General features: G+C 28.1%; 3 protein-coding genes across 3 annotated transcripts; 1 reads left to right on the forward strand and 2 right to left on the reverse strand.

Moving 5' to 3' along the window:
* Positions 1 to 231: 231 nt before the first annotated feature.
* LOC124835313 (endochitinase-like) lies at positions 232 to 1,449 on the reverse strand. Its single transcript, XM_088100829.1, has 3 exons — positions 1,144 to 1,449; positions 906 to 1,053; positions 232 to 792 (listed from the first exon to the last, which is right to left on the reverse strand). Exons 1-3 carry the CDS (start codon positions 1,430 to 1,432, stop codon positions 423 to 425), a joined length of 807 nt encoding a protein of 268 aa, XP_087956955.1. The 5' UTR covers positions 1,433 to 1,449; the 3' UTR covers positions 232 to 422.
* A 5,779-nt stretch (positions 1,450 to 7,228) lies between these two features.
* Positions 7,229 to 8,500, reverse strand: LOC124835308 (endochitinase-like). Its single transcript, XM_047310214.2, has 3 exons — positions 8,011 to 8,500; positions 7,764 to 7,911; positions 7,229 to 7,669 (listed from the first exon to the last, which is right to left on the reverse strand). Exons 1-3 carry the CDS (start codon positions 8,297 to 8,299, stop codon positions 7,300 to 7,302), a joined length of 807 nt encoding a protein of 268 aa, XP_047166170.2. The 5' UTR covers positions 8,300 to 8,500; the 3' UTR covers positions 7,229 to 7,299.
* A 9,995-nt stretch (positions 8,501 to 18,495) lies between these two features.
* LOC124835306 (butanoate--CoA ligase AAE1-like) lies at positions 18,496 to 27,003 on the forward strand. The gene is made up of 2 exons (XM_047310211.2): positions 18,496 to 18,758; positions 25,329 to 27,003. Exons 1-2 carry the CDS (start codon positions 18,591 to 18,593, stop codon positions 26,763 to 26,765), a joined length of 1,605 nt encoding a protein of 534 aa, XP_047166167.2. The 5' UTR covers positions 18,496 to 18,590; the 3' UTR covers positions 26,766 to 27,003.
* Positions 27,004 to 27,285: the final 282 nt, after the last annotated feature.

Genomic DNA, 27,285 nt, shown 5'->3' on the forward strand with positions numbered 1-27,285 from the left:
TTGACTAGGATATGATTCAACCTTGTCAATCTTAAGGTGGATCAGTTACTCGTCGGACTTTGGTATTTTGCTCCTCTGGGCTTTTTTTTAAGCCTTGAACATCAAACCGTGTAGATTGAGTGAAATTGTCAAATTTAAATTTTGTTTAATCTCATACAAATGATTTGGAATATAAGATTTAAACTCAATCATATATTATAATTTTATTTTATTTTTAGGCAAGGCGGAATCTAAGAATTAAGAGAGCAAATATCATTCAACTTTTGAGACTGGTTGCGCCTAGAAATAATTCATCAACAAGTTCAGTATGGAGAAAACACAGACCAGAGCAATTCTTTTTGCTAAACTCATACACTTGAGCTTACAAAGGAAAATTTATTCAGAATCACCGAAGGACTATAGTTTCTTATTCTTTTTACTAGTTAACCGAAGGGCATTTGGTTACTACAGTCCAAGTTGGCATCAAGCGCGAGTCCCATAATGCCACAGTATCTCTTATAAAATCCGATCCTGTCATCTGAGCTTGCAGTGGGACCTTTCCCACATTCATATTTTCCATTGATGATGTTGGTAATCACACCATAACCTGGAACTCTGTTAGCTGCTCTGTCAACAGCAGATGGTATCCACCCTTTAGTTATCACCTCGTGGCATGAAGGTTTATTACCTTGTGGTGTCATCCAATACCATATAGCTGTCTTGAATGATATCACTGCATTTTGGGCTACCAAATCTGGATTGTTTATCAAGTCCAACTCCAAGGCTTTTCCAGCTAGATCATAGTTGTAATTGCTATTTTTTCAAACACAAAAAAAATCAATAACCGACAACATAGACTCACCACAACAAAAACAAAGTAATTTTTGAAAAAATATGATGTGAGGGATATCTATATATGCACTTACTGAGTCAGTTGAATTGGCCCTCGACCATAGTACGATTTTCCTGCGGGACATGGTGCATTCCGATCACAATAGCTGTTGGATTTATCTCTTTCTGTCACAAAGCAATAACCCCATGCATATGATCCATCTGGTAAAGTTGGTGCTCCTCCTATCGCATTCAAAATGAGTTATTTAATTAATCAGCAAGTCATTGGTTGAATAACATGTGCTACGTACACGAGTGATGAATATATAAAACCTGTGGTCTCATGAGAGGTTTGGGCTAGGAAAGCTACAAGCTCCCTCTTACGAAGGTCCAAATCACCAGTGTTGCCAAAAGCACCAAAGGAACTTGCTGCTGTGAGAAAAGCATTGTAGGTGTAGAACCTTTTACCCTCACAAATTGCATCGTTTCTGTGTTTCAGCAGTTGTTCAAATAGAGATTCACTGATGACACTGCCAACGTCTGCAGCAACACTAGGAAACTCTGGTGAGTTTACCAGCAAAATATAAACTAAGGTAAAGCTGAAGGCAGCGTCTAACTTCATAGTGGTTTTGTGACATCATCTTGGAAACTAATATCTATCGATAGATTTGAATAGTCAATGGAGTTTGATTGGGTTTGTGGAAACTTAGGATGAAACTTGTTTCATGGGCTAAGATATTTGATTTTGGTCATGATTTCACACACATGTCGAAAGGAAACAAATTAAGAAATGGGTGAATGAGTTGTCGTTTTGAGGAAGGAAAGGGAGAGATTTATGAAAGGAGTTGCGTGTAACTTTTCCTCCATCTAAATTCTAACCCATGCTTTACGTTCTCTGTCGTCTCTAATTACTGTGCTATCACTCTGTGGCAGAGGATGAAGTGGCTGAGTAAATAATCACTTGTCATTTCCTTCGATACTATATTCTCTAGGCAATTAATTGAGTTTTGAAGTCTCCGTTGACTCATGTTGAAGGATATTCCGAATTTCATAATTTAAAATATATATTTTTATTGTACATGGATGTCAAAATACATTTCTGAAGTTGGGGTTAATATAATTCAAAATATAATTTTATATTATACAATTCAAAATATATTTTCAAATTACATAGTCTGAAATATATTTTAAAATTATATAATTTAAAATTTACTTTCAGATGATGGGAAATTTACAAATGTTTTTGTACTATTTAATTCATTTTGAGTTTGTGTAATTTAAAATATTATTTAATTTAGATGGAAATTTTCACATTTTTTAAAATATTTAAATACACTAAATTTGAATTAATTTTATTTTAAGTTGTTTCATTTTTAATATTTTTTATAAAACCATTTAAATTAGTGATTTTTTTATTTGAACAAAATATTCCAGTTATCATCGAAATTTCAAAAATTATTTAAATATCAAATAATTAAAATTATTAAAATAAAAAAACAAGGACATTGGCAATGTTTTGTAGTTGATATTGATTGCTATTATTTATTGGTAAAGGTTTTTCAATATTTTTTTATTTTATATTTTCAAATTTTTTCAAATTTAATTAAATTATTTTTAAGTTATAAAATGTTAGATCTTGTCAAACTTCTAGGTCTAGTTTATACAAGGTTTGGACGATTCGGTCAGAGCCTATGTCAAACTAAGGTTGTGAAAGTCTAGGTAAAACAAGTCAGTCTGAGTTTAAGTTGAACCAAATAAGAAAAACTCACATTTAATCGAGTTAGGATGAGTACACATTCATCCAACCTGGGGCCAACCCTTGTTTAATGTTGGTGAGCTAAGTCTAACGAAGTCAATTCTAACTAAGGTAAATATTAGTAAATTAGGTCGAGATAAGGTGGGACAAACCCATATTCAATCAAGTTGCGATGGGTCCAAATTCATCTAAGTTGAGGTTGATCTACGTTATGAGTTGAGCTAGGCCTAGGTCAATTTTAGTTTGATCAAGACCAGTTTGGGCCTATCTTGATCAAGTCCAAGTCAAGTTGAATTTGTGCAAACCTAGGTTAAGTCAATGTTACTCGGTTTTAGTCAAGTTGACTTGTCTTGATGAACCAAGTCAAGTCAAGTTAGCTTGTAATCAAGCCGAGTCAAATTAAGTCACATTTGACAAAGTCGAGTTCGGTTCGTGTTGAGCCTAGACATCAAATCAAGACAATGTCAAACTAAGTTAAATTTATCCTTAATTAAGTTGAGTCATTCGAATACTAAATAAAGAATTTTAAGTGATTTAATTGAAAAATTCCTAATATGAATAATATAATTTATCATAAAACATTTTAAAGAATTTAAAAGATAAATTATTCCTATTAAAATATCTTATCTAAATTGTAAGACCCATGAAAAATATTTACCTTAATAGTAACAATTTTATTACTAGTAGTAATAAATTTCTTTGTGAATGAAAAATATAATAAGTTTATGTAAAAATAAAATGTGGAAAGTTAAATAAGAAATTTTGGTAGCTTAATTGGTAGAAAATTGTGGTGATTTCAAGAACATGGGTTCAAACTCTTTTCTACCTTTTTATTTTAAAAAAAATTAAAATATTGATAGTTGATAAAGCACTCCAGGTTTGAAGGCATTATTGAGGGATCCAATATGTCAAGTGGTGATTAAAATATTAATATAATAAAATAATATTAAAATAATAAATAATATTAAAAAATTGATGAATAGTAAAATTTTTAGACTATAAATAGCCATGAGAGGGGAGACTATTCTGCACAAAGAGAGGAAGAATCAAGTGAGAAATCTTGAGAAAGAGTTAACAAGAAATTTTTAGTTGCAAGAAGAGTAGAGGTTCTGGAGGGTTTTGGAGAAACAAATTTCGAGCAAGAGATTAAGTCTGGAATAGAGGTAGGGGAGCTAACCTTTCTAAGCTTTTATATTATGATTTAGTATTGTTTTATTACTATTCATGTCTTGAAATTCTGTGTGAATACTGTTAATGAAAAATATAGGTTCTTGTTATATATCTATCTATATTAAATTTTTGTGTTAATATTATATGTTGTTGTTTTGAATATGTAAATAAGAAATTTGTTAAAACTAGTTGAGGAACACTTTGGCTAAGGAAAGACTTGGTACTTAAGTTGTCCATTGTGACACACCTCTCTTTCCTGGAAGTCTACTCGACAAGTTTTTAACTTAAATCTTGTTGAACAGATTACGTACTGTTAAATTATTGTGCAATATATCTTGTTGGAATGAAAATTTCTGATGAATTCATGTTATTGTGGTAGATATGGAATTATAAATTATAATTGTGATGGTAGGATAGAGGAATCTTAAAAACCGGAGTTGGTACATCCCTGATCATAGAGCAGCCCTGGTCAAATCTAGTAAGTTGTGACTAGTCATATGTACTGGCGTTTATGGTGAGTTTGATTCGTCAAATATTTGATTCTTCTCCAGTGACCATTTATGGTGATATTTTAATATTGTTAATTTATTTTGTGATATATTCATTTTGTATGATTTCTGTGATGATTGTATTTTATTATATTGGATTTGAATTTATGCATCTGAACATGATATGAGTATTATGGGGAGATTTTGTAAGGGTATAATGTGAGTTGAGGAATATGAGTATGGTATGAATCTCGTGGAGAGATTCAGTAATGATATGGTATTTGTGTATATGTTGGTGTTGAGGGTCCTGTAGTTGGAGGTTATCCCGATACTCTAATAATCATCCAGTCTCAAGTAGAGAAGGATGAATTATGTGGTGAGAGGGGCAGGAGGTCCTGGTCTATGTGCCGGTTTTGGACATAGTGTTGAGGACTAACCTTGTGGATGGTATGGAGTATTTTGGAAGTGTATTTGTAAGAGGAAGTAGATGGCATCACAAGTGCATAACCTCCCGTGACCGTTCATCAACATATCATTGGAATGAGTGTCTATTGGGTATTGTGGAATGAGTGTCTATTGGGTATTGTGGAATGAGTGTCTATTGAGTATTGTGGAACGAGTGTCTATTAAGTATTGTGGGATGAGTGTCTATTAGTAATTGTGGTATTGTGGGATGAGTATCTATGATGCAATTGTTGTATGATGGTATGAGTATCTATGATGCGATTGTTGTATGATGGTATGAGGGTGTCTGACATAATTATTATATGAGGTTTGTTGAGTGTATCAAAGTAATTATGCATGTTTTATAAATGATTGGTTGCATGTTAGCTCACCCTACTTGTTTGTGTTTGTGTATGTGCGATGATCGTATAATTCGTTATACGGGAGCAGATGGAGGAATGTCGTCTGATTCAGTGCCAATGAAAAAAGAGATAGAAGAATAAATTAGAAGAATTCGAGTTATATTTATGAGTTTGTAGTTGAAATCTAAGTTTAATATATATATATATATATATATATATATATATATATATATATTAAACTATGAATTATCAAGTGTGAGGTTAAGGGATGTTACCACAATGCTACAATATATCAATAATTATGAAGTGTAAGAATACGGGATGATACATAAATACAAGATATAAGATAACTTAAAAATTTACTCAAAGTAAAAAAAATCTATGAAAGTGTTTAAAAAGTTGTACAATCCAAACTGCTCTGCCCTATTTCCCATGGAGGGATTCATGAAAAAGTCGCTATTTTCAGGGGATTATTCTTTCACACCCTTCAAAAATTATAATCTCACTTGACAACTGATTTTATTTTATTATCTTTATGGTTTTAATGGACCAAACAAACGCAAAATTGAACGTTAGAAACAAGCAAAGTGGGTTGTGTATGTAAGGGATGTTCATGTATTTTTACGCTGCCAAATTTATGTCGACGGTGTGGTGTATTTTTTCAATTTTGATTAGTGGTCGTACATAAAACGTTTGTATAAATCAAGAGAGGCTTAGTGATTTATTTATTTATTTATGAACTAATAAATATCCAAACCTCCAACTCGTAAATCAATATAGTTGAGTCGGATTTCAAATAAGTCAGAACAAGTTTTACGTATAATTGAAGTGAATTAATTTCTAAAAATAAGATTTTATATATAAATAAATAAATACTATTTATTAGTTAACATATATAAATGTACTGTATTGATTTATTTTTAAAATATTTATTTTAGTATGTTTCGATGGATACAAAATTAATTGTAACAAAAAAGAAGAACAATCAATGAATTATTGATAATAATGTAAATAATTCAACTTAAACACGATAGAAAAAAATATTTAAAATTGATGATTTTTTTAGTATTAATTAAAATTATAGATACCTTCTTAAAAAAGTAAAGATTAATTGGCATACATTAATTTTTAATGTGTCAATAAAATTTTTAAAAATTAAAATAAAATTCAAGTTTAGAACATCTATTTATAACAAAAAATATAGAAAAATTATTTTTTAACACACTTATATTTCTTACATTTATTTTACTTTTACTTACTTTTTTCTTTTTTTTAAAAAAAAAATATAAAAATTTACAGACTATTTTATCCTTAGTGAAATAAATGTAAAAATTGTCATGATATTATTGCTCTTACTCCATATATTAACTCATTTCTTCACCACTAAATTTAATAATGAAATACAGTATTTATGACTTGAATATTAAATAACATAATAACTCTCAAATAGCAAATAATATTTTTTTTATTCAATAATTAATGTTGCATCTGGAGGTTATATCTAGAAGTTTTAATTTAGAGTAATGATATCATAACATATTTTTTACATTTATTTGATATAAAAGATAATGGTAAAATAAAAAATAATGATAAAAAGATCATAAAATGTAAAATTTTATATTTTTTAAAAAAATAATAAAAAATAAGTAAAGATAATATCAAATATGTAAAAAATTTAGGCGTGTAAAATAATATTTTTTCATTAATTTATTCTGATCCCTTTAAGTTAGATCCAATGAAAAAGATGTGATTTTTTCAATATATGCTCAAGAAAACATGCGAAAATTATAAAGAATGAGGCAGAGACATCATTTTCATCATTATTCTTATTATTATCATCATTTTCATCATTATTCTTATTATTATTATTAGTTGTTACAACCAATAAAGAAAGAAAAGATGAAAATGATTAACCAACATATCACGATATTTACAACTTTTTATTTTTTAATAAGAGATCATGTGTCATTATTTTATCGATATATTTAAAATGGATCAATCACATTACCTTATAAAAAGATAGTGAAAAAAAGTTATTAAAAAGACCATTTTACTTAATCAAAAGGTTTTTGGTCTCTGCAATTCAAGTTATTCTCATCTCTTTAAGTTAGATCCAATCACATTAAATTGTGCAGAAAATGATGTGATATATGCTCAAGAAAACTTGAGAAATTATTGAAAATGAGACAGAGACACCATTTTCATTGATATTCTTATTTATTATTATCAGTTGTTACAACCGAAGGAAAGAAAGAAAAGACGGAAGTGATTAACCAAAAGGTCTTTGGTCTCTGCAATTCAAGTTAGGACCATATGAGAGCCCAAAAACGTCACAGTATCTCTTGTAAAACCCTATCCTATCACCTGAAGCTGGAGTAGGACCTTTCCCACATTCAAGTCCACCATTGATGATGTTCGTGATCGCACCAAAACCTGGGACTCTATTAGCTGCCCTGTCAGCAGCAGATGGGGTCCACCTGTTAGTGATCACATCATGGCATGAGGGTTTGTTCCCCTGTGGAGTCATCCAGAACCATAGAGCTGTCTTGAATGATACCACTGCATCTCTTGCCACCAAGTCTGGGTTGTTTATCAAGTCCACTCCCAGGGCTCTTCCAGCTTGATTATAGTTGTAGTTGCTGTTCCTCAAAAACATCAAAAATCATGAGTACCACATTAATTAATTCTATTGCTTCAAATGAAAACTGTTATATCATGTTTCAATGTACTTACTGGGTCAGTTGAATCGGCCCTCGACCATGGTACGATTTTCCTGCGGGACATGGTGCACTCCCATCACAATATCTGTTGGATTTATCTCTTTCTGTTACAAAGCAGTAACCCCACGCATATGGTCCATCTGGGGAAGTTGGTGCTCCTCCTACATCACATGCATCAAACATGTTTAATGTATAATGTTGTTGTAACATGAGACAATAGTTATAACTAAGGAAGTGAAAAATGAATGGTAAAAATAAACCTGTGGTTTCATGAGAGGTTTGAGCTAGGAAAGCTGCAACCTCTCTCTTGCGAGTGTTGGAATCACCAGTGGTTCCAAAACCACCGAAGGATCTAGCAGCGGTGATGAAAGCGTTGTAACTGTAGAAACCCTTGCCCTCACAAGCTTGATCATTTCGGTGTTTCAGTAGTTGCTCGAATAGGGAAGCACTGATTACACTTCCAACATCATCACCAACAGCACTACGAAAATACGATGAGCTTATTACTAGGATGTAGGCAAATGCAAAGGAAAAAGTGTGTAACTTCATATTTTCCTTTGTTTTATGCTATGAATGAAGTGTGTGTTTGAGTTGATGAGGCTGAAGGGTATATATAGTATAAAATTTCAGGTTTTCCCTTAATATGATGATCTCTTTGGAAAAGTAGCGATGGATTTTATCAGTATACACTGTTTTTCGTCTCTTTTTGTGCATGAAAAAAGGATTAAAAAATACTCAACCCACTTGCATTTTCAAGAAAAGAATGAGTGAAATACAGAGACATATGGAGTAAAATTGAGCTGGTTGTGTTTTCGTTAGTTTGTGAGGTTTAGTGGTGCGTGTGGAACTTTGGGTGAAAGGGACTTCTTCGGTGCTATTTGTTTTTTTTTTCAGAAATGGTATTTTGACGTGGAAAAGTTGTCTATATCTCTTTATTTAAATATTTTAATAATAATAATAATAAATAATAAAAGGCATGTTTGCAATTAAATGTTATAAAAATCACTAAAGTTATAGTAGTGAATGTTGTGATTTGGGTGAAAAGAAAATAATGGTTGTGAAAGTATGCGGGTATTTTTTTCCTTTCAACCCTTATTTCATCCATTAAATAAAAAAAAAAAAACATGTTAAAGAATGGAAAGGAGAGGGGCGAAGAGGTATGGGGGAAACTAGAGTTTGATTGTATTTTGATAAGTTTGTAGGATTCAGTTGTGTTTGTGAAATTTTAGGACAAAAGAGGTCTATTTCACGTTCTGAAACTCTTCTACATACGCTAAAAGGAAAGAGAAAATACTAAAAAATATGTAAATTTCTTACATTTTCAAGGAGAAAAAGAAGGAGAAATAAAGAGTCACAAAATAAAAACATTTCATCTATTATATTAATAATTTTTTCTCAAAAAAATAGCCCAAAGTTGTTTATCTTGCTCCCTTCATAAAAAGATTGGTCCACAAACTTAAAATAAAAGAAGGATTATTCATTTCTACACTTTATCAATATTTTCTCAAATTGTATAATTTTGGACTACTACTCAAAAAACATAATAAAGAGCGTGATCAAATAAAAACATCTTTATTATAAAACAACTTAATTTATTTAAGTCATATTTACTTATTATTAATTATTATGTTATTATTTATTATATTGTTATTATACACTCAAAGTAAATATTATTATAATAAAAACATAGACGTAACTTGTATTTTTCAATAAATAATCACTTCATAAATTATTATTCTCACCCTATTTTAAAAAATTCAAATTCTCTTATCACTTGAATGTGAGATAGTTTGTTGTAAAAAAAATAATTAAACCACCATTATAATCTCATCACTTATAAAAGATTATCTGAATAAAAACGAATTATTATTAGTTTTTGCACCTTATCATTTTTTTCTCATAATCCTATCATTTCAGATTTTATTTTTATAACACTTAAAAAAAAATTAGAGATATTTTTCTCATAATCCTATCATTTCGGATTTTATATTTCAGAACACTTAAAATAAATTTAGAGATTTTTTTTCAAAAGACAATTAGACCACTATCATCATGAAAAAAAAATATAGGAAATTTTTATGGTGGAGGGAGAAATTTGATAGGATAGAGGAAGCTTTTTTCATAAGAGTGTTTCATCCTACACCTCCAACATCTCATCCTGCACCTCCAAAAATTCCATTTTTAACTTTCTGACATATGCACCTCCAACTTTTCAAAAATTTTATTTTTTAATAAATATATTTTTATTTTCTTCTCTCTCTTATTAAAGATACTTTAATAAATACATTTTTATTTTTTTCTCTTTCTTATTAAAGTTCCTCTGCACCATTTTAATAATAATCTAATTTAATTTAAAATTTAAATATTATTTAATATAATTTTATATTTTAATAATTATTAAAATATGATTTATATCATAATAATAGTTATATTAAATATATAAAAATCAAATAACTAAAATAAAAGTAATAATGATAAAAATAAAAAATAAAATAATAATAACAATAATATAATATTTGCTTTAATATATTCAAATATATTAAATTATATTAAAATATTACAATAAATTAAAGAGTTATTAAATTTTAAATAAAAACTAAATTTTTAAAAACTTATTTATTGGATAGTTTTTTATTTAAAATATAATATATATTTTTATAATAGTTTTATTAAAATTACTAAAAATAATAATAATAAAAATAATAATAATAATAATATTTAAAATCACATTTAATATATTTAAATATGTTAAATTATATTAAATTATTAAATTAAATTAAATAATTATTAAAATTAAATAAAATCAAAATTTTGAAAACTTCTTAATCGGATACCCATATCCGATTCATATGTTATCGAATTTCTATATCCGATTAACAAATTTTAAATCCATTTTCTATTTAAACTTTAATAATTATTTAATTAAATTAACATTTTAATATAATATAATATATTTAAATATCTTTTATGTGATTTTCAATACTATTTTTATTTTCATTATTATTAACTTTATTTTAGTTATTTTATTTTACTTTTTTAATAAAATTATTATAAAATATAAATAATATTTTAATAATATTAAATTAGAAAAATATAATAAATAATATTATTATTTTTAATTAAATTAAATATTTAGTAAATTTTAAAAAAAAACTATTAACATATTTTACGGTATCCAATAAATAAGTTTTTAAAAATTTTGTTTTTATTCAAAATTTAATAACTGTTTAATTTATTGTAATATTTTAATATAATTTAATATATTTGAATATATTAAAGCAAATTTTATATTATTGTTATTATTATTTTATTTTTTATTTTTATCATTATTACTTTTATTTTAGTTATTTGATTTTTATATATTTAATATAACTATTATTATGATATAAATCATATTTTAATAATTATTAAAATATAAAATTATATTAAATAATATTTAAATTTTAAATTAAATTAGATTATTATTAAAATGATGCAGAGGAACTTTAATAAGAAAGAGAAAAAAATAAAAATGTATTTATTAAAATGTCTTTAATAAGAGAGAAGAAAATAAAAATATATTTATTAAAAAATAAAATTTTTGAAAAGTTAGAGGTGCGTATGTCAGAAGGTTAAAAATGGAATTTTTGGAGGTGCAGGATGAGATGTTGGAGGTGTAGGATGAAACACTCTTTTCATAAAACATCCAAAAGGGATTCCAAATATCCAATTTGAGGAGGTCAGAGAAATCAAAAAAAAAAAAAAAAAAAAGGAGAAAGTGTTGAGGCAAGAAATGCTAAATCGGTGTAATTTGACTTGTGCACACCTGTTTCCCTACTGTTGTAACACGGTACAAATTACAAATATCTATTGGTGATACTTGAAATCGATAAAAAAAATATAAATTTTTAAAATTAAATAATATTAATTAAACTCTAAATATAATAAAATAATTAATTAAAATTAGAGGTCAACTTAACATATTATTGAAAAAGTTCCTTTTTAAAAAACCTAATTAAGTGAGGGTAAAAAAAAATCTTAATTCTCAAAACTCCTTCTCAAAAGTTAAGATCAAAATTAAAGTGAGTTTAACTCTACTATTAAAATTTAATTAATTTTTAAAAACAACATCATCTATATACATATATAAAATTATATATTTTAATACATAATTTAATATATTATAATTTTTAATATTTTTATATCATTATATTATTAAATAAAATATATAATATATAATGTAATATTTACTATAATTTATTTATTAATTTGTAATGAATTTGTATTATAAACTATACATCAAAATTTAAGATAAAACTCTAAACTTATTATTAAGCATTTAGATTTTTATTTTATTTTTCAATTTTTAAGACAAACTTGTTAAAAGAAAAAACAGATATAATAAAGTTAATTTGATATTATTATAAAAAGATGAAAAAAAACACTAACGTTATCTTTTGATTGAATATATACTTTTACTAGTGTTAAGAATATTTGTCTTATTTTAATAAATATTGTTATAAAATATAATTTTTTTATCTTATATTATGATTATATTTATTTAATCAACAATTAAATTATAAAATAAATATTTTATTTTTTATTTTTATAAGAGAAATAAAATAATAAAAAACGATATCAATTTTTATATTTGAGATTTATAATTTTATTTTAATATAAATTTTGTAATCTCTAATTATTAACTTTATTTATTTTCAATATTTATTTTAATTAATATATAAATTAAAATTAACTATTTATTTTTTGTATTACTAAAGTTAATTGAATTATTTATTTTTAAGGCTAAAATGATGTGTTTTTTTACTAGGATAATAATATAGGAATACATAATTAAGATTCAAATTATTTTTTTATAATGATTATTTTCTTAGTGGTTTATTTAATTAATAGTAAAAAATATACTAATGAATATACGAAAATTAAATTCTATAAAATATTTTCTCAACAGTTTTTCTTAACATTATTTTTGTGATTGTAGTTATGCATTGACCTCTGTGTCTGAAAGGTTGAACCTGGAAGCATTTTTATTAACTTATCCTACACAACACGCTAATCACGCCACTTCCAAGTGTTCACATTATCATGGACCAAAACTAAGAACTAATTAACGTTTTGAATTCTCATCTACCCCTTAATTGGTGTTTGGTATCCTTAAAATGTGTTTTTGGGAATTAATTTGGATTTTATTTTCGATTTTTTTATTCATTATCTGCTACACACTTAAAATAAATCAATATATAATAATTTTAATATTTTAAAATATATTAAAAAAATTAATACATTAAATAGATAAAAATACAACAAAAGAGTCTAGACTCTATTTGGTATATTGGCCGAAGCGTGATTTTTCACGTCACGTAATAAGAAGCAAAATACATTCAGCTCTTTATGTTTTGGAATGTCTGAATTCAACGGTGAGTTTAGATCGAATTTATAAGATGACAATTTTTTATTAACTATACTTTATTTAATTTTTTTCAATTTTTAGTTGAGTTAAATAAAATTAATCTAATTAATAGCAAATTGATACAGTTTAGAAAAGATAAATTCAACTATCACATAGACACACGTACATACATCACTTATGTTTGTGTCCATTCCGACACACACGTATATATAAAACATGCATACACAGTCTTGTCTGGTCACACGTACACGTACGTATATATACCTAAATTAAAAACTTAATTAACATTGAATAATTATTAATAATTTAAAATAACAATATTGAGTAAACATTACGGAAAAGTTTCTATAAGAAAACTTTTAATTATGTACTATTCATTTTATTTAATATAAATTTTTTAACTTATCTAAAACTTATAATAATCAATAAATATGAATCTAAAAAAATTATATGAAAAATTAAAAATACTTAGATAAAAAATATAGAACAATTAAGTATGATAAAAAAATACACAAAAGATTAAATAAAATGCTTAATTGAAGGAAAAAAAAAAAATAGGGTAACAATATTTCTAACACTCAACATCTCTTTTATATGAAGTATATATATTTCACTCTAAATAATATTGATAATCCAGTTTCACTTCTCATTTGTAAAATTATTGCATTTATTCTATAAAACTTAATGTAAGAATCTTCTTAATTTTTTTTATCATCTAATATTTTAACTTTATCGTTTAGATTTGTCCTTTTAAAATATCTTATTTTCTTAATAACTTTTTTTACTTAGTACTAGTACCGTTACAATACTATAGCACCTACAAAATATCACTATTTCATCATATTTTATACAGCGACATACATAAATTTCATATGCATACCATCTACACATTTATATATACATAAATTATAAAAATCATAATTTTAAATACAATGTATTTTAATAAGTAGGAATTTCAGTAAGATGATTTCGCTTAACCGGCTTGACTTCAATAATGAAGAAAATACTAATGGTTTAATTTATGAAACCAACACTTTACTAACCAATTATATCTCTTAAAAAATTAAAGTTACTTTAGTTATATAAACTTTCATGAACAAAAAGATATAATTAATATTAATTATCTTTCATTCAAATATTACATTTTTGTTACATAACTGGTAAAAAATAGCAACAAATTTTAGAGACAACAAATAATTAATTATTATAATGATTAATTTATATATCAATTTATAAACAAAAAATAATTGGTATGAACATTTTTTATTATACATACAAAATTAAAATTTATCTGTGAATTAGAGTTTAAATTAGTCTATAACATTAGCTATTAATATTTTAGCTATAAATATTTTAGCCATAAAAAAAATTAATGTCTAAATTAGTCTTTAATTGTAAATAAGTAATCACTATAGAAATTAATTTAGACACTATTTGATGACTTAAACCTTTATTGTCAATGATAGAGATTAGGTTAAACTCTAATTTAATTTATACTATTATTTTAAATAACAAAAATTTTTAGTTTATAAATTAGTATTTACATTAATTATTATAATAAATAATTATTTTTTATCTTTAAAGTTGTTTTTTATTTAATAATTTTTTTTGTAGGACATGGTTAAACCATCAAAATGCAATTAACATAAATCCAAACATGACCAGGACTTTGACTTCCAAAACTCCCAACCAATTCAACATAGATATATTCTAATAAACTATAACTCTGTCCAATTCAAAGTAAAAATAATTTAAACTTTAATCCACAACATTTACAGTAAAACCTGCCAAATAAGCTTTTAAGACTTCGAAAAGTCCAACTCCCATAAATTATATTAGTATTACACTCTCGATTATCAATTACTTAAAACACACAAGTACAATTTCTCAATCTCAAAGAAAAGAAGAAAAGGATAAAATAAATTGTGGTGGGATCACAACTTACTTAATCAAGATTATTATAATTGTTTGTTTTGATAGTCACACAATAATATCATAGAAAAGGTTTAACTATTTAAGAAAAAGTTACTTGAAATAAAAAATAGATTATTTTTAATCTGTTTATAATGTTTTTTTTTATAAAAAATGCTTTTATTGATAATTTATATTAAAATCAGGTCTCTAATATGCATAAATTCGAAATTCTATATTGAATGAAGTTAGACTCAAGAACGTATTGTTAATCACATATTTTATTAACAAAAAGTCTTTTTCTCTCATTAGGGATTTTAAGATTTTTTTTCCTACCAATTTATGCAAAAGAAAGAAAATTGTATGAATTATAATTAGCTATTATTGCCTGATTTATAAAAAAAAGTTCATACTTTCTTTAATCTACTAAAAGTTATTATTTTTGTATATCTATTAGCATAAACACATGTGCACCAGTAGTGCCTATCTGTCTATATTTTTTTAAATATTTATATTATATTATAAATTAATAATATATATAAATTAATTAAGTTAATATATTAGTGAAAAATAATAAAAGTAGAAAGAAGTACATATTAATAATATAAATTACAAATATAAAAAAAAAGAAAAAAAAAACTTGTGACAGATTTATACAAAATATTTTGAAATAACTGTTACTTCTAAAAATAATGATATAAAATGAGAATAAAAATTATATACGCAAACAAAATATTCAGGTATAGATACACTCAATAGTGCAGCGAAGAAAAATAAAAATAAGATATTAAGTTTCAATTTATTTCCATAAAATAAAAAGTAATAAGTTTTTAGCTTCGATAATGAATAACACCATAAATTATCTACTAGTACAGAATTGGAATACTAACACGACTAATATATCTCAGTTTGTAAAAAGCCGAAACATGAAAACGCGGTGGCACTTTTGTAATTTTAGCGAACTTATAGGTCTCGGTTCATGGGAAACCGAGACATAACAACTCTATTACCTCGGTTAAATAATCACTCGAGACGTATAGTCCTCTAGATTTGACTTAATTATGACCTTTCAGATCACACCTTTTTGGAAACTGAGTTAGTGCCTCAGTTGCCAGGGGAACCGAGGCATATACCCCTGACAAATCCCCCTGTGGGCACTGGTAACACTGACGTATCATGTTTATGCTTCAGTTTTATTTTACCCGATGTGTATAGTAGTGTGTTTATGTTTCGGTTTTATTTTACCCGATGCCTATAGTGTTTTCTAGGATTAAAATTGAAATCCCTGCAAGTAATCATTATTCTTCTTCCCAAGCTGCGCGAAACCTCTGTGCCTCGCCGTTCACCACTGCTCTGTGCCTCGCCGTTCACCACTGCTCTTTGCCTCGCCGCCACGCCACTGCATCACCGTCGTCGTCGTCTTAGTTCCCACCGTCGCCGTCATTTCAGTTCCCACTGATAGGTGCCCCACTACTGTCGTCGTCCCTGCTGGCTCAACCTCTGGTGCCCCGCCGCCGCTGCTGTCTCGCGCGAGAGGGATCTTTCTTTCTCACTGCTTTCTCACTTCTTCCCCCTTTCTCACTGCTTTCTCACTGTGACCCGGGGCACTTGTCTTCTTCCCCATTTCTCAGTGCTCTCTTCTTTCTTTCTCGCGTGAGAGATGACCTGAGGCATAAAATTACTTTTTTCTTCTTCCTTTCTTGCAGACAAACTGGGAGGACGCGAACCGTGAGGGTTGTAGCGGCGCTGCCTCCACAAGTGTTCCATCTCCGTCGCAACGGCGTCCTGGTCCTAAAATTAGGGTTCTACAGATGGGGGAAAGGGGAAAAACATTGTGCCTTCTTACTCCTGTGCTGTTGTGGAGAGGATGGAGGTGCGACCATGGATGGCAGCTTAAGGAGTTCGCGATTGAAGCTCATGGTTGAGCTTGCGAGGAAGACGAACTGGCGAATCGCAGCGGCGTCGTTCTGGGTTCTTTTATGGTGGTCCGATTGCGGAGCGGTAAGGGAAAGCATTCTGGGTTCCATGAAATTAGGTTTCTGAAATTGGGAAATCTTGGGTGTCTGTTTTGATCTTGGGTTGGGATTTTATGCTATTGTTTTGATTTTGGGTTGGGGTTTTTGTCGGACACAGATTTTGGAAACACTTTGGAGTTTGAGACACTGGACAACAATGCAGAGGAAAATGCAGTAAGAGGATATGGACTTAGGGGATGAGAAAAAATATGAGAATTTTGATGTTGGATATGAGCCTGATGATTTCACCGAAGAGGATGAAGATATAATAGATGAGCTTGGAAAGTTGGAAGAAGAATGCAGGCTAGAAGAGTCTTCAGGAAAAAGTTTTGAAGATAAAAATATCAATTCCAAGCTTCAACAATCAATGAAGCCCCATTCACAAATTGATTACAGCATGGTAACACCGCAATCGAGCTTCCAAAATTCAACAGGACGAATGCGAACCGAAACCTAAAATATGAAAAAAAAAACACACGTTACTGTCTCGGTTACCTAAAAATCGAGACATAATCCTACCCACTTTTGTTTCGGTCCATAATCGAGTCAAAAAACTTATTTATTTTTACCTCGCTTGTATATGTCTCGGTTTTATAACCGCTGCCTATAAGCAAAAATAACCAGTGCCATTTCTGTTTACTGTACTAATGGTCACCGCATTATTTTATTCTTTTCAAAATCAAACAATTTTAAAATGTAAAACTACACTAATTAACTGGCAGTACACATAATTTTATATTAGAATTTAAATGCAAGGTTTAATTTATCAATCATTAAATTAAAAATTATTTTAAAAGTCTAAGATATTTAAGAAATTTAAGCAATTCATTCATGAATCTAAATAATTAATCTAAATAGTAAAAGTAGAGTTTAAGAGTCCAATGTAAAGATATGGAAGAAATTCAAGAATCAAGTAGACCAAATAAGAATCAGATCAAATTCTGTTGACTTTAAATTTATAGGACATTTAAAACTAAGGAAACTGTCAGATATTTGGTGTATATTTAATTCAAACAACTTTTTTGCTGAACTGTGATTATTCCCTTATATATAAATATATCCGTGCCCATACGTCAGATAGCAATTAGGTAAAAATTAAAATTGAGAACACGAAAGGAATTGAAGTCAGATACTGGTGCAGATGAATTTGCAGAGAAGGAAGAATATTAGTGTGATCATCACTGCTGATGCATGAATCTCCATTATCAAACATCCGTCTTTATCTGGAGCTCTCTCAAGCCCTTTCACACGCTCATCCAATTAATTTCATTTTTTAAAAATTCTTTTTTTAACAACCATATTTAAAGTGGTAATAATAATAATAAATAACAAATAATAAATAAAATTGTGCCGAGTCTGACTAGGAAGCCAAAATTCATATATATATATATATATACATACTGATAGATAGTATAAAAATATGATGCACTAAGAAATTAAAATAGTTTTAGATCCATTTTACACGTTGAGTGAAGAAGACTTGGTTGAGTGCTCTTTGAGAAAGACGATGCCATTGTCACCTATCACTTTTTTGGAACAAGCTTCCACTGTCTATGGAGACAAGCTCTCCATCATCTTCGATCGTAGTGTCAGCTTTTCTTGGAGACAAACCCATCACAGATGCCTCAAACTTGCTTCTGCTTTGGTTAACTTAGGACTTTCTCACAACGATAATGTAAGTTCATTTCATTTCCATTCTTTGCTTCTTCTTTTTCTCTGCATTTCTTCAGATTCAATTCTCCCTCATGCTTTAATCAATATTTCTTATATCTCTATATCACATATATACATAACAAATTGCATGTATGGAATATTGATTTCAAAATATGATCCCTTGCTAGCCTTTTATATATATATATATACACACACACACATACACACATGTAGTGTATACAGTATTAGGGCTTTGGAAATACATAGTGATCACTAATATAGAATCAAGCTCCATCTTGACTAAATGTTTTCTGCAATTTTAATTCAGGAACCACGGTAAAACATATATATATATATATATATATATATATATATATATATATATATATATATATATATATATATATATATAAACAATGATATCATCTTTATAATTATATCTATTTTCTTAGTTTTCTAGAATAGCCTCTTGTAGTAATTGTAGATGCATGTATCTCTAGATCGAATGGAAGTAAAAGATATACATGAGGAATTTTTATTTTTAATTTTATAATTTGAGAATATTTTAATAAATTCTTAAAGTTTTCATATTTATCTTTATTATAATATTGGAAATTTATAAGTGTTTAAAATGAAAAAAATTCAATAGCATATAAGGAAAAAAATTCATGAATGCTATCACGTTTATTGTTTTGATTGTTTTGATGATCCGTTCATATGAATACAAATTAAATAAAAAATTTAGATGTAAGGTATTGGAAGTAATGGAAAATAAAGCTAGTTTTATATATATATATATATATATATATATATATAAAGTAAGAATCTCATTTTAAAAATTCATTTTGTAAGATTAAGTTAATCTTAAAAGTTTAATTTTCTTAATATAATATCATAACTATTTATTAATATTTATCTTAACAACATTTACTATTTATTAAAGTTTATCTTAACATTTACTATTTATTAAATTTATTGCTTCATCATTTTAAGAATGTCTAGTTTCACATTTAAGATATATATAAATTTTAGTATAAATGAAGTGTGTTAAAAATTTCACATCAATAAAATTAGTTTGTATAATATATATATATAGGATTTAAACCTATTTTTAAAAAGAAGTTTTGAAAGCTTGGGTTATACTTATATTATTTTTAAACAAATCTTTTGGAGAAAGGATTTCAATGAAACAGTTTTTGAAATACTAATCATTTAGAATAATAAGATTATGAAACTTACTTTTTTTAAAATTTACAAATTAAACTTAGAATTCTAATGTTTATTAAAATATTTTCGAATGAAACATTTGCAGTGTTTTTTTAGCAAATGGTATGAGGACATTCTCAAAAAAGGAAAAGATTTTGAAGAAGGATTCGTTCTTATATAATTTTGATGTCACTTTATTTATTAAACGCGTGTTGATGGAAAAATTGACCATATAAACACGCTATATATGCTATTCATGTCTTCACATTTCCATTGACATTATTTTTCCATACCCCGAATATTACGCCAATCATCATCAATGTCGAGAGTCAATGGTCTAGTCTTATATACTGCTCCAAATATTCTATTTTTGTATAAATTTTTTAAGTGTTTCTAGTTAGAAAATAAATATATGAAATATTTCCTATATAATTAAGTGTGCAATTAATTAATCCAACAAACAAAAATAAGCTAGTTGTTAGAGAATTGTATTACACTTTAAAAACCTTCACGTTAAATATTTTATTTAAGTATGCCTATATCTACTCTGCTTAATTATTTGACGATAAACTCATCATATCTTGATATATTTAGAATATTACATTAGAAAAATATTGTTAGATTATTTAATATAAAATAACGGTAAGGTGACATATATCCACATTTACTTAATATACATTATAAAAGCAAAATAATTATAAAAAAAATAAAAAATAATATTAAATGAATATAGAAAATTTGTATAAGTTAAAGTATAATTTGTCTTTTAATATAATATGAAAAGAGTGACCTTAGTTAGTATGTTGACTTGACCACGTTTATTACATTCGATGGTTGTTAGAGTAAATACGACAAAAAAGAATACATATGAAAATTCTGTCTATATAAAGTCTCCTCTCAGGTATACCTTTTTTCTTGAGAAAAAGTCACAATCATTTTTTCTTTTAATTCACTAAATCAGCTTCCACATTTCAGATATTCTTCTGTTAAATTAATCATTAATATCATTTTCATACTATTCCAACTTTAAATTAGAAAGAGAGAAGGAGATATTGAGAGAAAAAACATGTGTCTAGTGGAAAGATAAAAAAAGAAGAAATAATTAAAAGGAGAGAGGATTAAATTATCTTATCTTTCACTTTTTCAATTATTCTGTCTTTCTTCATATTTTATCAAATTAATTAATTTATATAATTCTTTATCTTGTGAATAGATGTTTATCAAGACCTTTGTGAAATATAACTACCATATATATATATATATATAAAGGCTGACCAAATAATAATAAGTTTAAAATAATTAGTACATGTTTCTAACTTCAAACTTTACTATTAGATACACAATTTGTTTTATATTTTACTTTTACTACGATATTTATTGTATCTCGTATTTCTTTAATTTATCTTCATACTATTCTTTAAATTTATCAGAATTATTATAAAAAATATATTAGAGTTTATTTTTTATCTGTTGTTAATATAAAAATTTTACTCTAGTAATGAATAAGAAAAAAAATCATTAGTATAGTTTTTAAATATTATACATACTATTGCTTTTGATATCATACATAATAATTTATAGTTAAATAGTGGAAGTTTATTTTGAATGTCTAACCTATATTCTTAAAAAATATGTAGTGTAAGTGTTGACATTATTAACACATTTACTATTTTGTATTTTATATTATCTCTATAATTAACTAGGAGACCATGCTTCTGTTTGTCAGGTTATCTTATGTTTTTCACTTGAAATACTGTGTGTTTGTTTTTTTAAGATAGATGTGAGAAGTGAATTTGAATAGATGTAAAAGGGAAAAAGAGTTCAAAGTGAGTTTTTTTTATTAAGAGAAATATGATAAGAAATAAAGAAAATATAGATAAAAATTTAGGAAATTTGGTGAGTGATATGATGAATTTAGTAAGTTAAAAAAATATTTTAATTAGTGAAAATGAAAAATGATTATTTATATTAAAAATTAATTTTATTTAAAAATAAAATTATCATACTTTTCTTGCAAATGTCTTCAACGAATACGAGAAAGTTATGAAATACTGATTGCTATTTTAACTTATATATACAAAGAAAAATGAATATAAAAATAAAAAAAAATGTATATTATTCTAATTCCAAAAATTGATTCTATATATGAGAGTGTCAAGAAGTAATGATTCAATTAAGAATGTTGAAACTTTAACTGTATGAAAAAAATTCAAATCATAAATTGGAGCTTAAAGTCATCCAAACTCTTTTTTTCTCCAAAATAAACATTATATTTTAAAAGTACAGAAAATAAATGAAAAGTATATTTTAAAACTCTTGGTTTCTCATTCATCTACAAGGTTGAAAATAAATTTCTAATTCAAATGTTTAAACATTTATTCTGTCTACATTTGTTCTCAACTAAAATCTTAAATTCTCATTCAAAGTAAAAGGACAACCAAATCCATATCACATATAACACAAAACTATTTTTATAAACATCTTACACAAAAAATACAATTCCAAACAAAAACTCTTAAAAATTAAATTTGATTGATTTTAAATTAAAAAGGCCAAAATAATAATCTTTAAATTTGACAAAACAACATAACTAAATCCAAATTTAAAAGACCAGAAAATATTTATTTAACATTTTTACAAATGATACAAAAATACTATTGATATAGTTATGTTTTTGGAGTTATATTATCACTAATTGCTGATTATTATTCATTTCACATCTAGCAGATAATTTATATAAATAGGAAGTTAACAATTTAGATTTTGTTCGCTCAAATTTTACTTATCGTTGTCTTTATGTTAGTATTTCAAATTGTAACAACAATAATTAATTGTTATATCTTCACATTGTTATTGTTGTTTTCACTTTATTTTTATTTATAGTTTACTTTCCAATAATTTTATTCTTTTAAAAATTACCCAATCTCCAACTCAAACATTTTTAATTTAAGGTTTAATAGGTTCGGAAGTCCCTATATTTGCGGGTTAGTTTCAATTGGATCCTTCAATTTTGGAAGTGATCAATTGAGTCCTGTTTTAGTAAAATTAAATCAATAATGTCCTTGCCGTTAATCTTAGTAAACGGTGTTAAATTTCTAACGAGGTGGCATGCTGAGGTGGCTTTTAGTTAGCACGTGACATGTTGTGTGGAAACCTTCTCCCCTTCCTCTTCCCGTTTCCCAAAACCTTCTCCCCTTCCCCTTCCCGAAACCTTCTCCCCTTCCCCTTCCCGGAACCTTCTCCCCTTCCCCTTCTTGAAACCTTCTCCCCTTCCCCTTCCCCTTCCCCTTCCCCTTCCCCTTCCCCTTCCCCTTCCCCTTCCCCTCCAACTTCACCTTCTCCCATCTTTGGGAAACTTTCTTCTCGCCCTCCCACACCCACGCCATCTCCCTGTCCCCGCCACGCCCCTCCTCCGCCACCTCTACCTTGGCGACAACTTTTTCTCCGGCCAGATTCCTCCTGAATATGGCACTTGGCAACACCTCCATATTATTTTTATTTTTCTCAAATCACTGTCAGACATTACAACAAATAACACCAACATTGCATATATGCGATTCCAACATAAAAAGAAATTGAAAAAAGAAAGGAGTTGCTGCAAATGTTTGGACTGGTCAGGAATATTGCTGCAAATGTCTGTCACGAACCTGAACCGTAGACATTGGTGCGCCACCGCAACTCCGAAACAACGGTGGAGGGCGAAGTAGAGGTTGAGGGGGTTGTGGAGGAGTGCGGCAGTAATGAGACGGCGAGCGACGATGAGAGATGTGGAGGCAAGGGAGGTGCGCTTGACAGTTGGATTGGGGGATGGGCGTGAATGTAGATGTTGAAGAGGTGGGTGTGGGAGGGCGAGAAGAAAGTTTCCCAAAGATGGGAGAAGGTGAGGTTGGAGTTGGAGAGGAAGGGGAAGGGGAAGGGGAAGGGGAGAAGGTTTCCACACAACGTGCCACGTGCTAATTAAAAGCCACCTCAGCATGCCACCTCGCTAGAAAGTTAACACCGTTTACTAAGATTAACGGCAAGGACATTATTGATTCAATTTTACCAAAACAGGGACTCAATTAATCACTTCCAAAATTGGAGGATCCAGTTGACCCACAAATATAGGGACTTCCGAACCTATTAAACCTTAATTTAATCACGTTCTTATATAGCTTTAAAATTGTATGTTGAAAATAAAATTATGTTTCCACACAATCATATAAATGATAAATTATTGTTAATTATAGTTGCTATTTAATTGAAATATACTAAAATATTATTAAAAAACACACTTTCATTTATTAACAAATTATTATATAATTAAAAATATTTGTTCTGAAACTTGTATTTGAGATCATTTTTAATGGATTGTTAGTATTGTGAGAAGTATGCTTAAAGTAATAAAAAATGAGATTTTATTAGTAAAACATTTGTGTTTTGGATGTGGGGTTGATATCAACTGTCTAGTATGTTCTGAGTTATTATTGGTATGAATATTTGTCCTCATGATTCTAACGTTCATTCATTAAATTTGGAATTTGGAAGTTAGCTGCAAAAAAATACTTTCATGGTAAAATTAATAAAAAATTAATAGTTAAAGTAATTAATGCGTATTAAATATCATTATTTTTTAACTTAAATTTATATTTATAAAATTTGAAATAAATTTTTGATTAGTAATAATCTAATTACAGTCTAATTATAATAATCCTACTTTATCTTAAATGGATCAAAATTAAAGATAATTTTTTTCGTAAATTAATTATTCGGTCGGTTAGTCATGGTCTATGATCTCAAAAGTAATTTGCGATCATGCTCGTTACATAAATAATAGTTTGGACTGTTTAGTCTAGAGTTAACCGGAAAATCATACACTACAATTTTATATACTAATAAATATAAGACAGATAAACTATCATATCAAGCTAACTATGTTCTGTTTACTGTTGCAGAGCTTATTATATCCTAAAAGTTTAGTGTAAATTTACGCTGATATGTTAAAATTAAACCTTTATGTAAATTTTTACATTTTCAATCCATAGAAAGTGCTATCATGGTTTCCACACCTTTAAAAAATAATAACTGAAACATATTATTGATTAAGAAAAAACATAAAATAATGTACACCTTTTCTAGCAGATTGCATTCACTCAATTATAATCGCTCTTTGCTCTAACTCAGTGATCTTATTAAATGCATATGATTATAGTTTCATTTTCTATGTCAACTTGCAGTTGTGTTAGTTTAATATTTTCACACTGTTCATGAAACTCCTTTTTATTCTGTGCAAACTTCATATTTTACATAGATCAACATTTTTTTATATATAAATATTTTCTCTTATATTTATAGCAAAAGATGTTATGCTCTTTAGACCTTGATTTTCTTCCATAAATATAAGCAGGTTGCAGCTTTGGCACCAAATATTCCAGCACTGTACGAGCTTCATTTTGGTGTTCCCATGGCAGGGGGTGTTCTTTCTGCACTGAATACTCAATTGGATGTGACAGTATTGGCTCTGATATTGGAACAATTAGAGCCATGCAAAATCATGTTTGTGGACTACCAGTTAATTGATTCTGCCCTCAAGGCGTTTGAAATTCTCTCCCAGAGAAAATGCAAGCCACCCCATATTGTTCTAATGCCATGTTATGACCAAGAACCATCTTTCTCAGTTAAGGAAATCCCCCCAGGTACCTTAAACTACAATGAGCTTCTTGCAACTGGACAAAATGATTTTGAGCCTTTAAAACCAAGCAATGAATGCAATCCCATATCAGTGAACTACACCTCAGGCACCACAGGGATTCTTCCAAAAGGGGTTGTTTATAGTCATAAAGGTACTTGTCTTAATTCACTTGCAGTAATTGCTCGTTTTGAGATGAAACAAATGGCAGTGTTTCTATGGACAGTTGACATGTTTCGTTGCAACGGATGGTGCTTTCCATGGGTCATGCCTCTTATTGGTGGCACCAATATTTGCCTAAGGAATGTCTCAGCAAAAGGTATATTTGATGCAATTCACCGTTACAAGGTAACTCATTTTTGTGGTGCACCTACCCTTTTGGACATGATTGCAAATGCATCACCAACTGACCAGAGGCCTCTGCCTCATAGGGTGAATGTCACAGTTGCTGGTGTGCTACCACCTACCCATGTTCTCAACAAGGTATCACAGCTTGGATTTGATGTGAACATAGGATATGGTATGACAGAGACTTATGGTCCTTTCACTATAAGACCATGGAACCCCACTTCAGATGGTGAACATACAAAGCTGAATTATGGTATGTCAGAGGTTATGCAGAATGTTGATGTGAAGGATCCAAAGACTAATGAAAGTACTCCTCCTGATGGTAAAACCATAGGTGAAATTGTGTTCAAAGGGGAAGCTTTGATGATGGGGTACCTTAAAAATCCACAAGCAACTGAAGAGGCTATTAGGGGTGGATGGTATATGACTGGGGACCTTGGTGTCAGACAACCAAATGGTTCTATAACAATGAAGGATAGAGCAAAGGATATGATGTATTGTGAGGGAGGAGCTGTGAGCTCACTAGAGGTGGAAGCAGTGCTGTTGAATCATCCAAAGGTTTTGAAAGCTGCTGTTGTGGGGAGATGTGATGAATATTTGGTGGAATCACCATTTGCAATTGTTGAATTGAGAGAAGGATGCAGAGCCACTGTTGAAGAAATCATCAAGTTCTGTGAAGATCATTTGGCGAGTCATATGGTTCCTAGGAGTGTGGTATTTGGAGATTTACCTGTTAATTCAACTGGGAAGGTTCAGAAATTTCGCATCAGAGAGAAGATCAAAACTGAGAGTGGTGTTACTCAATGAAAGAGGATGCACTTTGTATGATTATAAATAAAGAGTTGAGTGAAGATTGACAAATGTTATAAATCTATTAATTTGATCACATTTCTTGCTTTATTCCAGGTACATTATTACTAAGAAGGTTGAGTAGCCTGTGAACTGTTGTAAGTTTTATGTTCAATTCTTACATAACAAAAAGGGACACATGTTATGAAGGTTTTATTTATTTTTCTTTATATGTGAAATTTAAGTTTAATTCAAACAGAGAAGGTCCACTTATTTATATAGTTTAAATTCTCTTATTTTTTAGTTGATGAATAATTTCTAATATTCTTTAAGCCAAAGTGTAAACTTATCTTAATTTTAATTGAACAGAGATCACTAACATACATTTTTTTTATCAAGACATATACATTTCAAATATAAAACTAAATATTAATAAGTGGTGGATAAGGATCCGATAATTCTCGTAACAAATATTGTTCTCTCCACAATTATTTATGCAACACATGATAATTCTCATAATTCACAACAAATTATACAA

Source organism: Vigna umbellata, chromosome 10 (genome assembly GCF_029865625.1).
Source record: "Vigna umbellata cultivar VRB3 chromosome 10, Vumbellata_1.0, whole genome shotgun sequence".
In the NCBI taxonomy this organism is placed as follows: domain Eukaryota; kingdom Viridiplantae; phylum Streptophyta; class Magnoliopsida; order Fabales; family Fabaceae; genus Vigna; species Vigna umbellata.